This window comes from Carcharodon carcharias, chromosome 19 (genome assembly GCF_017639515.1).
Source record: "Carcharodon carcharias isolate sCarCar2 chromosome 19, sCarCar2.pri, whole genome shotgun sequence".
NCBI lineage: Eukaryota > Metazoa > Chordata > Chondrichthyes > Lamniformes > Lamnidae > Carcharodon > Carcharodon carcharias.
In genome coordinates, this window is record NC_054485.1 from 405926 (window position 1) to 420821 (window position 14896).

The 14896-nt window shown below is 43.3% G+C and overlaps 1 protein-coding gene across 2 annotated transcripts in view; it reads left to right on the forward strand.

Annotated features, from left to right (window-relative positions):
- The window catches only part of LOC121291990 (alpha-taxilin-like), a 72999-nt gene that overhangs the window by 18671 nt on the left and 39432 nt on the right, over positions 1 to 14896 (forward strand). For both annotated transcript variants that reach the window (XM_041213706.1, XM_041213705.1), the window contains exons 4-5: positions 2120 to 2290; positions 14397 to 14591. In XM_041213706.1, the coding sequence (XP_041069640.1) occupies positions 2120 to 2290; positions 14397 to 14591 (366 nt within the window). The remainder of the gene's footprint in view (positions 1 to 2119; positions 2291 to 14396; positions 14592 to 14896) is intronic.

Genomic DNA, 14896 nt, shown 5'->3' on the forward strand with positions numbered 1-14896 from the left:
TAGTCTGCCTTTGTTTTTCACTAGCTTGCATTCATTTTCTCTCTCCCCTTTCTTTATCAGTTTCTTGGTCCTCCTATGCTGGATTCTAAATTGCTTCCAATCCACAGGCTTACCGCGTTTTCTGGCAACCTAATAAGCTACTTCCTTTGATCTAATGCAATCTTCTCTTGTTAGCCATGGTTGATTCACCTTTCCTATTGGGTTTTTGTGCCTTAGTTGGTTGTATATTTGTTGTCGACTAGTTTAAATACCAGCCATTGCCTGTCTGCCAATAAAATATTTAGTATATTTTCCTCATCCACCATAGCCAACTTGCCCCTCATACCTTCATGGTTTCTTTTGTTCAGATTTAAAACCTTCATTTCAGAATGAACTATATCACTTTCAAATGTAATATAAAATTCTGTTATATTATGGTCACTGTTTCCTAAAAGCTTCTTTACAGCAAGGTTATTAATTAGCCCTTTCTCGTTACATAATACTAAATCTAAAATAGCCGGATCCCTAGTTGGTTCTTCAACATATTGCTTTGGGTTCCGCCAGGGCTACTCAGCTCCTGACCTCGTTACAGCCTTGCTCCAGACATGGACAAAAGAGCTGAACTCCAGAGGTGAGGTAAGAGTGACTGCTCTTGACATCAAAGCAGCATTTGACCGAGTGTGGCATCAAGGAGCCCGAGGAAAAACTGGAGCCAGTGGGAATGGGAGGGGTTGAAACTTTCCACTGGTTGGAGTGATATCTAGCACAAAGGACAACGGTTGTGGTCGTTGGAGATCAATCATCTCAGCCCCGGGACATCACAGGAGTTCCTCTGGGTAATGTTCTAGGCCCTACCACTTTCAGCTGCATCATCAATGACCTTCCCTCCATCCTGAGGCTAGAAATGCGAATCTTCATGGATGATTACACAATGTTCACCATTCGTGACCCCTCAGATACTGAAGCAGTCCATATCCAAATGCAGCAAGACCTGGACATCATTCAGGCTCAGGCTGATAAGTAGCATGTACCATTCATGCCACACAAGTGACAGCCAATGAGCATCTCCAACAAAAGAGAATCTAACTGTCTTTTCAGGAAACAATACAAAGTCACTCCCAGCTTCCAGCAGGCTTACTTCCCATTCTGCTAAGTTGAAGTGTTCAGCATCTAGCGTAAAATGTTTCCTTCAGTCTCCCAAGAAATCCTAAACTACCCTCCAACAGCACGGCTCACCCAGATGATTCCTTCCACCTGGCCATGCCAGGAGTTATTAAAGTCCTGGTGGTTCCCTCTCCTCGACTCGTGGACCAGCTGCCATCAGCATTCTGCTGGATAGCTATCACAGAGCAGCCTTTTCCCTACTGCCCACAGCTGTAATAAAAGCAAAAAATTGCGGATGCTGGAAATCCAAAACAAAAACAGAATTACCTGGAAAAACTCAGCAGGTCTGGCAGCATCGGCAGAGAAGAAAAGAGTTGACATTTGGAGTCCTCATGACTCTTCAACAGAAATGTTCTGTTGAAGGGTCATGAGGACTCGAAATGTCAACTCTTTTCTTCTCTGCCAATGCTGCCAGACCTGCTGAGTTTTTCCAGGTAATTCTGTTTTTGTTTTGCCCACAGCTGTTGTTGCCTTTGCCTTTCTCTCCTGGATTCCTCCTCTGTGTTTCTGTTCAGAGCCTCTGAGTCAGAAAGTCTGCAATAACAAGAGCATCTACTTTTGAGGTTTTAAACCTCGCAGTGTGCATTTCAACAGCACACAGCTTGATCCCCCCTCACAAAAAGTTTCAATAGTAACCAAGCCACAGAGGTTTGTTGTCAGGATGAGTTCGTAGCAGATCACGTGACTCTTCATTACCCCCTTTTATCTTAAATTAAAGGGAGAGTTTAAATCATGACCCTCTTACAAAACCTCGCATTTATAACAGCTGTACTGCATTACATGATCTTTGGTTTAGTAAAACATTGCCGCACTGGTCCTGATCATGTTGGGTTATGGTGTGTAAAGCTGAAATTCCACATGCTCAGCAAAATGGTTCTTATTTTGACAGAAATTAAGCTGTGCAAAATTAGTCACTATCCATTGAGGTGATCAAAAGCTTTGACCTACCTGAATGACATAACTGATCTTTCTGCAGCTCGAAGAGCATAGAAATACTCAAAAGCAAATGAGACTGCTACAGAAGAAACAAACTCAAATCATACAAGAAAAGGATCACCTCCGCAATGAGCACAGCAAAGCCATTCTGGCACGCAGCAAATTAGAAAGTTTGTGCCGTGAGCTGCAACGCCACAATCGAACGCTCAAGGTAAAGTGATCACTGGTAACTATAGATTAGTGTACAGATGATATCAGTTAGCTGTCATCACAGATACTTCACATATAGGTCCTGTGGTAAAGCCTTGTGGTTGATTTTTTGCTTAACTTACAGATGCAAAACTAGACAAATCTGTAACTGTACAAATTCGAAGTGTGTGGGGATGGAACTGTGTGGCATAGTTGATTAGGACATATGAAGAAGGACAAAAGACCATCTACTATCAAGTTTGTCCTTGCCTGCCATTGTACACCTTTATCGTGCCATTTGGTGGAGACAGTGGAATAGTGGTAATGCCACTGCACTAGTCAGAGACCCAGGCTAACGCCCTGGGGATATGGATTCAAATCCTACCATGACAGCTGGTGGAATATGAACTCAGTTAATAAGTCTGGAATATAAATATAGTCTAAATAATGGTAACCATGAACCTATCACCGACTGTCATAAAAACTCAAATGTTTCACTGATGTCCTTTAGGGAAGGAAATCTGCCATCCTTACCCAGTCTGGCCTACACATGATTCCAGGCCCACAGCAATATGCTTGACTCTTTATTGCCCCCTGAAATGGCCTGGCAAGTTACTCAATTCAGAGGCAATTAGGGATGGGCAACAAATGCCAGCCTTACTAGATAGAAACAGCCACATCCAATGAAAGAACAATTTTTAAAGTAAACCCAATCAATCCCATCTTCCTGCATATAATCTCATAGGAAGAGCAAAAAAACAAGAGGAGATAATCTTCAACCAATTTAGGGGGAAAATTTCTCTGAAATTCCGCTCTGATCCATGCAAAAATTAAGCAAGTTCCAGAAGAACACAGTGACTAGTACCACCGTTCTGTATTAACCAGTCTATTTCCATAGCTTGAGATTCCTTTTGCTCACTGGAACTTAACCAGTTCCCTTTTGAATGCTTGTATTGAATTCACCTTCAACTTATTACTGCACCTTCAACATATTACTGTCATCTTGCTCCAAGGTTTGATCACTGTGAAAAGAAGTACTGCCTTGCATCTGTCTTAACACTTTTTTTTCTAAATACATTCATGGGATGTGGGCATTGCTGGCAGGGCCAGCATTTATTGCCCATCCCTAATTGCCCTTGAGAAGGTGGAGGTGAGCTAGCACCTTGAACCGCTGCAGTCCGTGTGGTGTAGGTGTATCCACAGTGCTGTTAGGGAGGGAGTTCCAGGGTTTTGACCCAATTACAGTGAAAGAACAACGATATATTTCCAAGTCATGGTCAGTGACTTGGAGGGGGACTTCCAGATGGTGGTGTTCCGATGTGCCTGCTGCCCTTGTCCTTCTAGATGGTAGAGGTCGTGGGTTTGGAAGGTGCTGTCTGAGGCGGCTTCCTGAGTTCCTGCAGTGCATCTTGTAGATGTACGCACTGCTGCTACTGTGCTTCAGTGGTGGAGGAAATTAATCTTTGTGGATGGGGTGCCAATCAAGCTGGCTGCTTTTATAATTTGACCTGATACCCCACCTTGTTTCCCCTGTTTTTATAACTTAGTAGGGGTCAAAATATTTTTTTTCGAGCGCTCTTGAGATTTTCTTGAGGGACTGCTTGATTTTCAGGGACTACGTTTTGGTTTTCACTATGACCTTTATTAGGTGTTGCAGTCACATTAACTTCTGTATTTGTGTTGCTATATGGGCTAATTGGACTCGCACAGAAGCAGAATTAGAAGAATTAATCAATATCCTCAATAATCAGCACCCTTTGATTAAGCCTCAAACCGTAACACACAGGGAAAGCATTAGTTTCCTAGACACAACAATATTTAAATTGGCACAAGAAAACAACAGGCTTAAGTTAGCAACAGAAGTGTTTTTTCAAACGAACTGGCACAGACTTGTACATACAGAAAGCGATCACCCTAAACACACCTTCTGCAGACTGGGTGGATCACAGCTAATGTGTTTTCATCGCATGTGCGCAAAGCTGGAAGATTTTAATCAGGCATTTATTTTTGGTGCATCTCCAAGCTCAATCTCCAATTTAATTTAATAATTGATCTAGTATCAATTAGTTTTGGGGAAGAGAGTTCCAAACTACTTCTTCCCTTTGTACATTGAAGCGTTACAAATTTCAATCCTGCAAGATCTGGTTCTTATTTTTGGATTATGTTCCCTAGTCCTAGGCTCCCCTAAATTAATTGATTATTTACCTAAATAGATTTCCTTTATTACAACAGAGTGACTACACTTTAAAGTATTTAATTGACATAAAGCACTTTATGATGTCTTAAGGTCACAAAAAGCACTAAAGCATGCAAGTCATTTGTTACTGTTTGTGATCTTGGTTTTTGCAGAATAGTTGCATGTTAGTCTCTTAACACAGTCTCTGCACTTCAAGTAATTCACAGCACGTGATGACACATATGACTCTCTTTTATGAAATAAAACTTCAGAATTAAATTATCCAGTTAAAAGTGATCGTTGCAATAGAACCTACTACATTTATGAAAGGTAAATCATGGTTGACAAACTTACTGGCGTATTTTGAGGATGTAGCAGAATAGATAAGGGAGAACCAGTGAATGTGGTGTATTTGGATTTTCAGAAAACTTTTGATGAAGTCCCACAAAAGAGGTTAGTGTGTAAAGTTAAAGCACATGGAATTGGGGTAAGGTATTGGCATGGAAACGGAGGAATAAATAGGTCTTTTTCCGAGTGGCAGGCAGTGACTAGTGGGATACCACAGGGATCGGTGCTTGGGCCCCAGCTATTCACAATATATATTAATGATTTGGATGAGGGAACAAAATGTAATATTTCCAAGTTTGCTGATGACACAAAACTAAGTGGGAATGTGAATGGTGAGGAGGATGTTAAGAGGCTTCAAGGTGATTTAGACAGGTTGAATGAGTGTGCATATACATGGCAGATACAGTATAATGTAGATAAGTGTGAAGTTATCCACTTCGGTAGGAAAAACAGAATGGCAGAGTATTATTTAAATGGTGATAGATTGGGAAATGTTGATGTGCAAAGCGACCTGGGTGTCCTTGTTCACCAGTCACTGAAAGAAAGCATGCAGGTGCAGCAAGCAGTTAAGAAGGCAAATGATATGTTGGCCTTCATTGCGAGAGGACTTGAGTACAGGAGCAAGGATGTCTTACTGCAGCTGCACAGGGCCTTGGTGAGACCACATCTGGAGTAGTGTGTGCAGTTTTGCTCTCCTTACCTAAATAAAAGATATACTTGCCATAGAGGGAGTGCAGTGAAGGTTCACCAGACTGATTGCTGGGGTGGCAGGATTATCATATGAGGAGAGGTTGGGTCAACTAGGCCTGTATTCACTGGAGTTTAGAAGAATGAGGGGATCTCCATTGAAATGTATAAAATCCTGACAGGGCTGGACAGACTGGATGCAGGGATGATGTTTCCTCTGGCTGGGGATCTAGAACAAGGGGTCACAGTCTCAGGATGTGTGGTAGGCTATTTAGGACTGAGATGAGGAGAAACTTCTTCACTCCAGGTGGTAAACCTGTGGAATTCTCTACCGCGGAAGGCTGTGGAGGCCAAGTCACTGAACAAATTTAAGAAGGAAATTAATTTCTAGACTCTAAAGATGGTAAGGTGTATGGGGAGAGCACAGGAGTATGGCATTGAGATAGTGGATCAGCCATGATTATCTTGAATGACAGAGCAGGCTCGAGGGGTCGGATGACCTACTCCTGCTCCTATTTTCTATGATTTTATATTTCTGTTTTTTGCCTCATACTGTAGTCCCTGAACTTATGTAGCCTTAAACTAGGGACTTTCATTCGCAAGGAATTTGTTACCTTAGTGACTTAAAGTTTTCTTGGCTCCCAGTTAGCTGAATATTCCTTTGTTGACATGTTTAAAACTGTTCTCACACCCTCGTGGCCCCTCTGACCCTTGCACCATTGCCTCTCTGGTGCTTAGGCTTAATTGCTGCCACTCACTTTCCTGCTGCTCTGCCAATCACAGGCTGTTTCTCTCCCGCACTCACTGCTGATAGGCTCACTAGTGAGATGCAATTGTTTCTATCAGCAGTGAGTGCGGGAGAGAAACAGCCTGTGACTGGTGGAGCAGCTCCTCACAGATTCTGTCACTTCCACTTTTATCTCATTGGTCGTCCCCATGATTGAATTTTCCTGGGCTTTTGTGGGAAAATTGGCCTGCCACCCCATATATTTTGAACCCTGTGGCTTATAACCTAATTATGCAGACTGAGTCTAGCCCCCTCCATTGCCTTGAAGACCTCATTCAAGCAGCTTTAAAGTCTGTGCCATTCTAAAAAAAATCTTAAACTCTCTTTGCTTTCCCTGATAGCTGAGGGTCTTTAAACTACATATTGTTCAAATTACTCTCCTCTGAACCTTTCTCGGGCCCTTGGATCTTCCCACCACATAAAAGAACCAAACCTAGGCTTTGTATTCTAGATGTGTGTAGATGAGGGCCATGCATTTGACGTGGTCTACCTGGACTTCAGCAAGGCTTTTGATAAGGTCCCGCATGGGAGACAGATAACGAAGGTAAGAGCCCATGGGATCCAAGGCAATTTGGCAAATTGGATCCAGAATTGGCTGAGTGGCAGGAAGCAGAGGGTGGTGGTGAGGGGTGTTTTTGTGACTGGATGCCTATCTTCAATGGGGCTTCACAGGGATCGGTGTTGGGTCCCTTGCTGTTTGTGATATACATAAACGATTTAGACTTGAACGTAGGAGGGCTGATCAGTAAGTTCGCGGATGACACAAAAATTGGTGGGGTAGTAAATAGTGAGGAGGATAGCCTTAGATTACAAGAGGATATAGACAGGCTGGTCAGATGGGCTGGTCAGTGGCAAATGGAATTTAATCCGGATAAGTGTGAGGTGTAGCACTTGGGCAAGACAAACAAGGCACGGGAATACACGATGAATGGTAGGACCCTGGGAAGTACTGAGGATCAGAGGGACCTTGAGTGCATGTCCACCGGTCCCTTAAGGTAGCGGGGCAGGTAGACAAGGTGGTTAAGAAGGCATATGGGATACTTGCCTTTATTAGCTAAGGCATAGAATATAAGAGCAGGGAGGTTATACTGGAACTGTGTAAGACGCTAGTTAGGCCACAGCCAGAGTATAGCGTGCAGTTCTGGAATCCGCATTATAGGAAGGATGTGATTGCACGAGAGAGAGTGCAGTGGAGATTTACCAGGATGTTGCCTGGGCTGGAGAGTTTTAATTATGAGGGGAGATTGGATAGACTGGGGTTATTTTCCTTGGAGCAGAGGAGATTGAAGGGGGACATGACTAAAGTGTATAAAATTATGAGGGGCATAGATAGGGTAGACAGGAAGGAACTTTTCCCCTTGGTGGAGGGATCAATAACCAGGGGGCATAGATTTAAAGTAAGGGGCAGGAGGTTTAGAGGGGATGTGAGGAAGAATTTTTTCACCCAGAGGGTGGTGGGAATCTGGAACTCACTGCCTGAAAGGGTGGTGGAGGCAGATACCCTCATAACATTTAAGAAGTATTTGGATGTGCACTTGCGATGCCATGACATACAAGGCTATGGGCCTAGTGCTGGAAAATGGGATTAGAATAGTTAGGTACTTGTTTAAAAACAAAAAACTGCAGATGCTTGAAATCCAAAACAAAAACAGGATTACCTGGAAAAACTCAGCAGGTCTGGCAGCATCAGCAGAGAAGAAAAGAGTTGACATTTCAAGTCCTCATGACCCTTCAACAGAACTGAGTAATATTAGGAGAGGGGTGAAATATAAGCTGGTTTAAGGTGGGGGGAGAGAAGTGGGGGGGTGGGTATGGTTGTAGGGACAAGCAAGCAGTGATAGGAGCAGATAATCAAAAGATGTCACAGACAAAAGAACGAAGAAGTGTTGAAGATGGTGATATTATCTAAACAACTGTGCTAATTAAGAATGGATGACAGGACACACTAGGTACAGCTCTAGTGGGGTGGAAAGACTAACAGGGCATAAAAGGTATAGATTTAAAAATAATGGAAATAGGTGGGAAAAGAAAAATCTATATAAATTATTGGAAAAAACAAAAGGAAGGGGGTGGGGTTGGAGGGGGGAGTTCAAGATCTAAAGTTGTTGAATTCAATATTCAGTCCGGAAGGCTGTAAAGTGCCTAGTCGGAAGATGAGGTGTTGTTCCTCCATTTTGCGTTGGGCTTCACTGGAACAATGCAGCAAGCCAAGGACAGACATGTGGGCAAGAGAGCAGGGTGGTGTGTTAAAATGGCAAGCGACAGGGAGGTTTGGGTCTTTCTTGCAGACAGACCGCAGGTGTTCTGCAAAGCGGTCGCCCAGTTTATGTTTGGTCTCTCCAATGTAGAGGAGACCACATTGGGAGCAACGAATGCAGTAGACTAAGATGGGGGAAATGCAAGTGAAATGCTGCTTTACTTGAAAGGAGTGTTTGGGCCCTTGGACGGTGAGGAGAGAGGAAGTGAAGGGGCAGGTGTTGCATCTTTTGCGTTTGCATGGGGAGGAGCCGTAGGTGGGGGTTGAGGAGTAGGGGGTGATGGAGGAGTGGACCAGGGTGTCCCAGAGGGAACGATCCCTACAGAATGCCACCAGGGAGGGTGAAGGGAAGATGTGTTTGGTGGTGGCATCATGCTGGAGTTGGTGGAAATGGCAGAAGGTGATCCTTTGAATGCGGAGGCTGGTGGGTGGTAGGGTGATAAGTGAGGACAAGGGGGACCCTATCATGTTTGTGGGAGGGCGAAGAAGGCTTGAGGGCGGATGCGCGGGAGATAGGCTGGACACGGTTGAGAGCCTTGTCGTTGACGGGGCCCTCAACCGTGTCCAGCCCACCTCCCGCGCATCTGCCCTCACACCTTCTCCTCCCTCCCACAAAAGCCTCACAGCACTGGTCATGGATCTTCAATGACTCCACTCACTATAACCCCCAGATTTTATTGCTCAGCTGCTTTGCAATCCATGTCTGAAATTGTCAGCCCCAGGTGCCTCTTCTAATTTGTCTAAATAAAAAAATTATCTGATAAACATGGCTTCATTTTCCATTTGCAATTTGATGGGTCTTCATCCTTTCATCAAAAGGTTCTCAAATATGCGTTAAAACTAAATTTGGTGATGGTTCCTCCAATGTCTTAATCTAGGGCATAAATGGAAATGATTTACAAGAACAGTCATAAGGATGAGGAAATTCAGTTATGAAGGTAAATTGGAGAATTTGGGATTGTTCTCTTTGGAGGAGAAGGTACAAAGGAGATGTGATAGAGGCATTCAAAACCATGAGGGGCCTGGACAGAGTAGTTAGGGAGAAACTCTTCACAATGAAAGCACTGCCTGAAGGTCATTATTATGCAAAAATTTGCTGGCCTATGGGGGAAGGACAGTGGATTGACACTAGGTGAATTGCTCCTTCAGGGGAGCAGCCCATACACAATGGGCTGGATGGCAGCCTCTTGCTCTGTCACCATTTTATGTTGATGCGCAACACTCCTTGATTACTCTGGACTCCACTATTAAATATTAAAGTTTAATTAGATTTGTCTAAGAACATGGTTAGTTAGCCATTTTGTTTTATTTATTCTTTCATGGGATTTGGGTGTCGCTAGCAGGGTCACAGTTTGTTGCCTATGCCGAATTGCTCTTGAGAAGGTGATGGTGTGCCGCCTTCTTGAACCACTGCAGTCCATCTGGTGCTGGTATGTACACACACACCGCTGTTAGGAAGGGAGCTCCAGGAATTTGATCTAGCAACAGCGAACGAACGCCAATAAATTTCCAAGTCAGGATGTTATGTGGCTTGGAGGGGAACTTGCAGGCGGTGGTGTATGCATCTGCTGCCCTTGTCCTTCTACATGGTTAGTGGTCTGGAAGGTGCTATTGAAGGTGGCTTGGCAAGTTGCTGCAGTGCATCTTGTAGATGGTGCATATTGCTGCCATTGTGTGTTGGTGCTGGAGGGAATGAATGTTTGTGGATGGTGTGCTAATCAAGCGGACTGCTTTGTGTATCAAGCTTCTTGAGTGTTGTGGGAGCTGCACTCATCCAGGCAAGTGGGGAGTATTCGATCACACTCCTGACTTGTGCCTTGTAGATGGTGGATAAGCTCTGGGGAGTCAGGAGGTGGGTTACTTGCTGCAGGATTCCCAGCCTCTGACCTGCTCTTGTAGCCACAGTATTATATGACTAGTCCAGTTCAGCTTCTGGTAAATGGTAAGCCCCAGAATGTTGATAGAGGAGGATTCAGCGTTGATAATGCCATTGAAAGTCATGGAACGATGGTTAGATTCTCTCTTGGTGGAGATGGTCATTGCCTGGCACTTGTGTGGCACGAATGTTACTTGCCACTTGTCAGCCCAAACCTGGATATTGTCCAGGTCTTGCTGCATTTGGACATGGACTGCTTCAGTATCTGAGTGGTGTGTGATGCTGAATATTGTGCAATCGTTAGCGAACACCGCACTTTTGACCTTTTGATGGAGGGAAGGTCATTAATGAAACAGCTGAAGATAGTTGGGCCTAGGACACTACCCCGAGGAACTCTTGCAATGATGTCCTAGAACTGAGATGATTGACTTCCAACCACAATCATCTTCCTCTGTGTTAGGTACAACTCCAAACAGTGGAGAATTTATCTCCTTATCTCCATTGGCATTAATTTTGCTGGGGCTCATTGATGCCACACTCAGTTAAATGCTGCCTTGATTTCAATGGCATTCACTCTTCCCTCGCCCCTTGAGTTCAGCTCTTTTGTCCATGTTTGGACCAAGGCTGCATGAGGCCAGGAGCCAAGTAGTGCTGGCAAAACCAAAACTGAGCATCAGTGAGCAGGTTATTGCTGTGTAAGTGCTGCTTAGTAGCACTATGGACAACACCTTCCAACATTTTGCTGATGACTGAGAATAGATTGATAGGGCAGTAATTGGCTGGGTTGCATTTGTCTCCTGCTTTTTGTTGTCCAGACATATCTGGGCAATTTTCCACATTGTCAGGTGCATGCCAGCCTGAAACAGTTTGGCTAGGAGCGCAGCTGGTTCTGAAGCACAAGTCTTCAGTACTATTACTAGAAAGTTGTCAGGGTCCATAGCTTTTGCAGTATCCAATCCCTTCAGTCATTTCTTGATATCGCGTGGAGTGAATCATTGGCATTTGTGATGCTGGGAATTTCTGGAGGAGGTTGAGATGGATCATATTCTGGCTGAAGATGGTTGCAAATGCTTTTGACTTATCTTTTGCGCTGACGTGTTGGGCTCCCCCATCATCAAGGTGGGACTTATTTGTGGAGCCGCCTCCTTTGAATTAGTTTAATCATCCACCATCAGTCATGCCACATCCAGTTGTGAGTGCAGTGCTAAGATCTAATCCATTGGTTGTGAGCTTGCTTAGCTCCATCTATCGCATGCTGCTTCTGCTGTTCGTCACGCAAGTAGTCCTGTGTTGTGGCTTCACCACGTTGCCTCATTTTTAGGTATGCCTAGCACTTCTCCTGGCATGCCCTCCTGCACTCTTCATTGAACAAGGTTTGATTCTCTGGTTTGATGATAATGGTAGAGTGGGGGATATGCTGGGCCATAAGGTTACAGATTGTGGTTGAGTACAATTCTGCTGCTGCTGATGGCCCACAGCGTCTCATGGATGCCTAGCCTTGTGTTCCTAGATCTGTCCTGAATCTGTCCCATTTAGCACAGTGGTAGTGCCACACAACATGATGGAATGTATCCTCAGTGAAGATAGGACTTCATCTTTGCAAGGACTATGCAGAGCTGAAGTAGGTTTTTCCTTTTTTGGTTCCCTCACCATCTGCCGCAGACCCAGCCTAGCAGTTGTCCCCTTTTGGAGTTGGCCAGCTCAGTCAGTACTCGAGCTACCAAGCCCATCTTGGTGATGGACATTGAAGCCCCCCACTCAGTACATTCTGCGCCCTTGCCATGCTCAGTTCTTCCAAGTGGTATTCAACATGGAGGAGCACTGACTCGTCAGCGGAGGTCATTCTTCTTGGTAACCAGCAGGAGGTTTCCTTGCCCATGTTTGACCTGGTGCCTTGAGACTTCATGGGATCCGGAGTCAATGTTGAAGACTCCCAGGGCAACTACCACGTGAGTGTCTGTCACTGTGCCACCACTTCTTGTGGATCTGTCCTGCCTGTGGGCCAGGACATAACCAGGGATGATGGCAGTATGTGGGGTATTGGCTGAGAGATTTAATTTGAGTATGATTCTACCTGTCCCAATTTTAGCCCAAGCCCCCAGTTGTTAGTAAGGAGGACTTTGCAAGATAGACAGGGCTGGGTGTTCTGTTGTTTCAGGTGCATAGGCTGGTACCTGATGGTCCATCTGCACTTATTCCTTTTTGACTTTTCTGGAGTGGTTTGGCACAACTGAGTAGCTTGCTAGGCCATTTCAGAGGGCAGTTAAGAGCCAACGACATAGCTGTGGGCCTGAAGTCACATGTAGACCAGACCAGGTAAGGATGGCAGATTTTCTTACCTAAAGGTAGGATTTAGTAAGCTTTTACAGCTACCGATACTTTCATGGTTGCTATTATTGAGACTAGCTTTTGATTCCAGATTCATTAATAGTGCTTTTACCTTTTAACCCCTTGGAAGAAACGGCTTCTTTCCATGTAAGAATGATTTTAAAAGGATTCCATGTTTTTTGTCGATGTTGCTATTATTCCTGCTTAGCAGGAACCCTCCCACCACACCCCACCCCAGTAACCTTCCAATCTTTGCAAATTTAGCACTGGAATCACATTGGTATTAAATTTTCAGCAGCATTGATATGACTGATCAAGTTGCATCTTATAATATTATGGTTGTTGTTACTCAACCATTTCCTCCACTTGGAAATCCAATATTGATGCTAAAATCTAGGTTGAGCACCTATATTTAGCTAGCATCTCTGTTTCCTTGCATAGTATTTCAACTATCATTTGTAAAATTTACAAATATATCAGTTTTCTCTTTCTTTTCCTCTGTCCACATGCCAGTCAGATTGGTAAAATTAAATGAGAATAACAAAACAGAATTAGCCAAATAAATGGTAAACAGTATCTTGAAAAACAAAAATAAAAAATGATGGAAATTTTGCAGAGTAGAAGAGAAAGTTTAGCTCTAAGATAAGGGTTGGTTACATGTACATAATGGATTTATATGCCTTTCACATTTTCAGTGGACATAGTTTTATGATAGGTTGAAGCTGATGTATTCTGACATTTGCCCCATGACATTGTGAGGTGGAGTACCACAGTTAAAAGTAAAACAAATGCTGTCTTGAGGTCTTTTGTATTTAATGTATAAAAGGTAAGTGCAATAAATGTTTTAGAGATTGTTTTAGGAAAGACTGATATTGTTACAGCGTATCTCATGGTTACTGCAGTAGGTTATCTACTTCAGTGGCAAAATGTTCCCTTCAGAGTTTAACCAGTATTGATTTCAGGTCCTGATGGCTTAAATTTCAAACCTGTTAGTGATCGGTTCATTCTTGGACAGATGCAACATTACTGTTTTCCTTCAAAAAATTATGGAGTTGTTTGGGCAGTGATTGTATTCAAGTTTATGATTTCAATTCCTTTACCCTTAGCCAAAATGAAGTTGTGTTTCGGTCAACAACACCTTTATCACCTTTTTTAAAAAAAAACAAAATTTCTATTAATTTACCTCCCTTGGCATGGGAGAGTGATGACAGGGAAAGTGTGGCAGCAATGATAATCCTAATTATGTTTACTATCTCTACCCCTACCCTATTCCCCCTTCAAAACTGGGCTCCCCTGCCCCTCTTTGTCATTTAAGTTCCACAAGGGAAAGATTCAGGAGCCATTCTGCTATCTAAATTAGTGGTTTTCTGCAAACTTAATTGTGTAGCAGTGATGTTTTTGGTGAATTGCTCTTATATTTACCTGAGGTCTATGAAAAATTTCTCTGCATGAAGTTTGTTTCTGATAGTGCAGATGAGATTGGAATTTCTCCATATTAGAAACAATTCTTTTAGCCCTTGGGCCATTGACTGGACTTTGTTGTCTGTATGTCATAGAACATGAAATGTGCATTGAGTAAAACCGACCATACTATTACATACATGTTATATCACTAACTGGAAAAGTGAAATATTAGAATTCTAATCACTGCTGGGAAATCTTTCCACAGGAAGAAGGTGTTCAACGAGGAAGAGATGAAGAAGAGAAGCGTAAAGAGATCACCTCTCACTTCCAGGTAACTCTAAATGATATCCAGGCACAAATGGAACAACATAATGAACGGAATTCCAAACTGCGCCAGGAGAACATGGAACTGGCAGAGAAACTGAAGAAATTGATAGAGCAGTATGAACTGAGAGAGGAGGTAAGGAAAGTGAACAATACTGGAACTATCAATCTTACCATAAAAGCCTCAACTGCTGGAAAGTAAAGTATAAAATGAGCATTAGCATGTAACTTTAATTGTTCAGATGTGATTACATCTTAATAATTGAAGTTAAAGGAATTAACTGCGATATGTTGCTAAGCCATTATTGGTGCCATTCCTTACCTGGGAGTTGAAGCATTGAATGCCAAAAAACAATTGTTCGTTCTTCATTGTTTGCAGATCTAGATAGTCCAATCCTATGTTCCTGATGTGGTGATTGTTGCTTTAAGGCTAGCCTTACT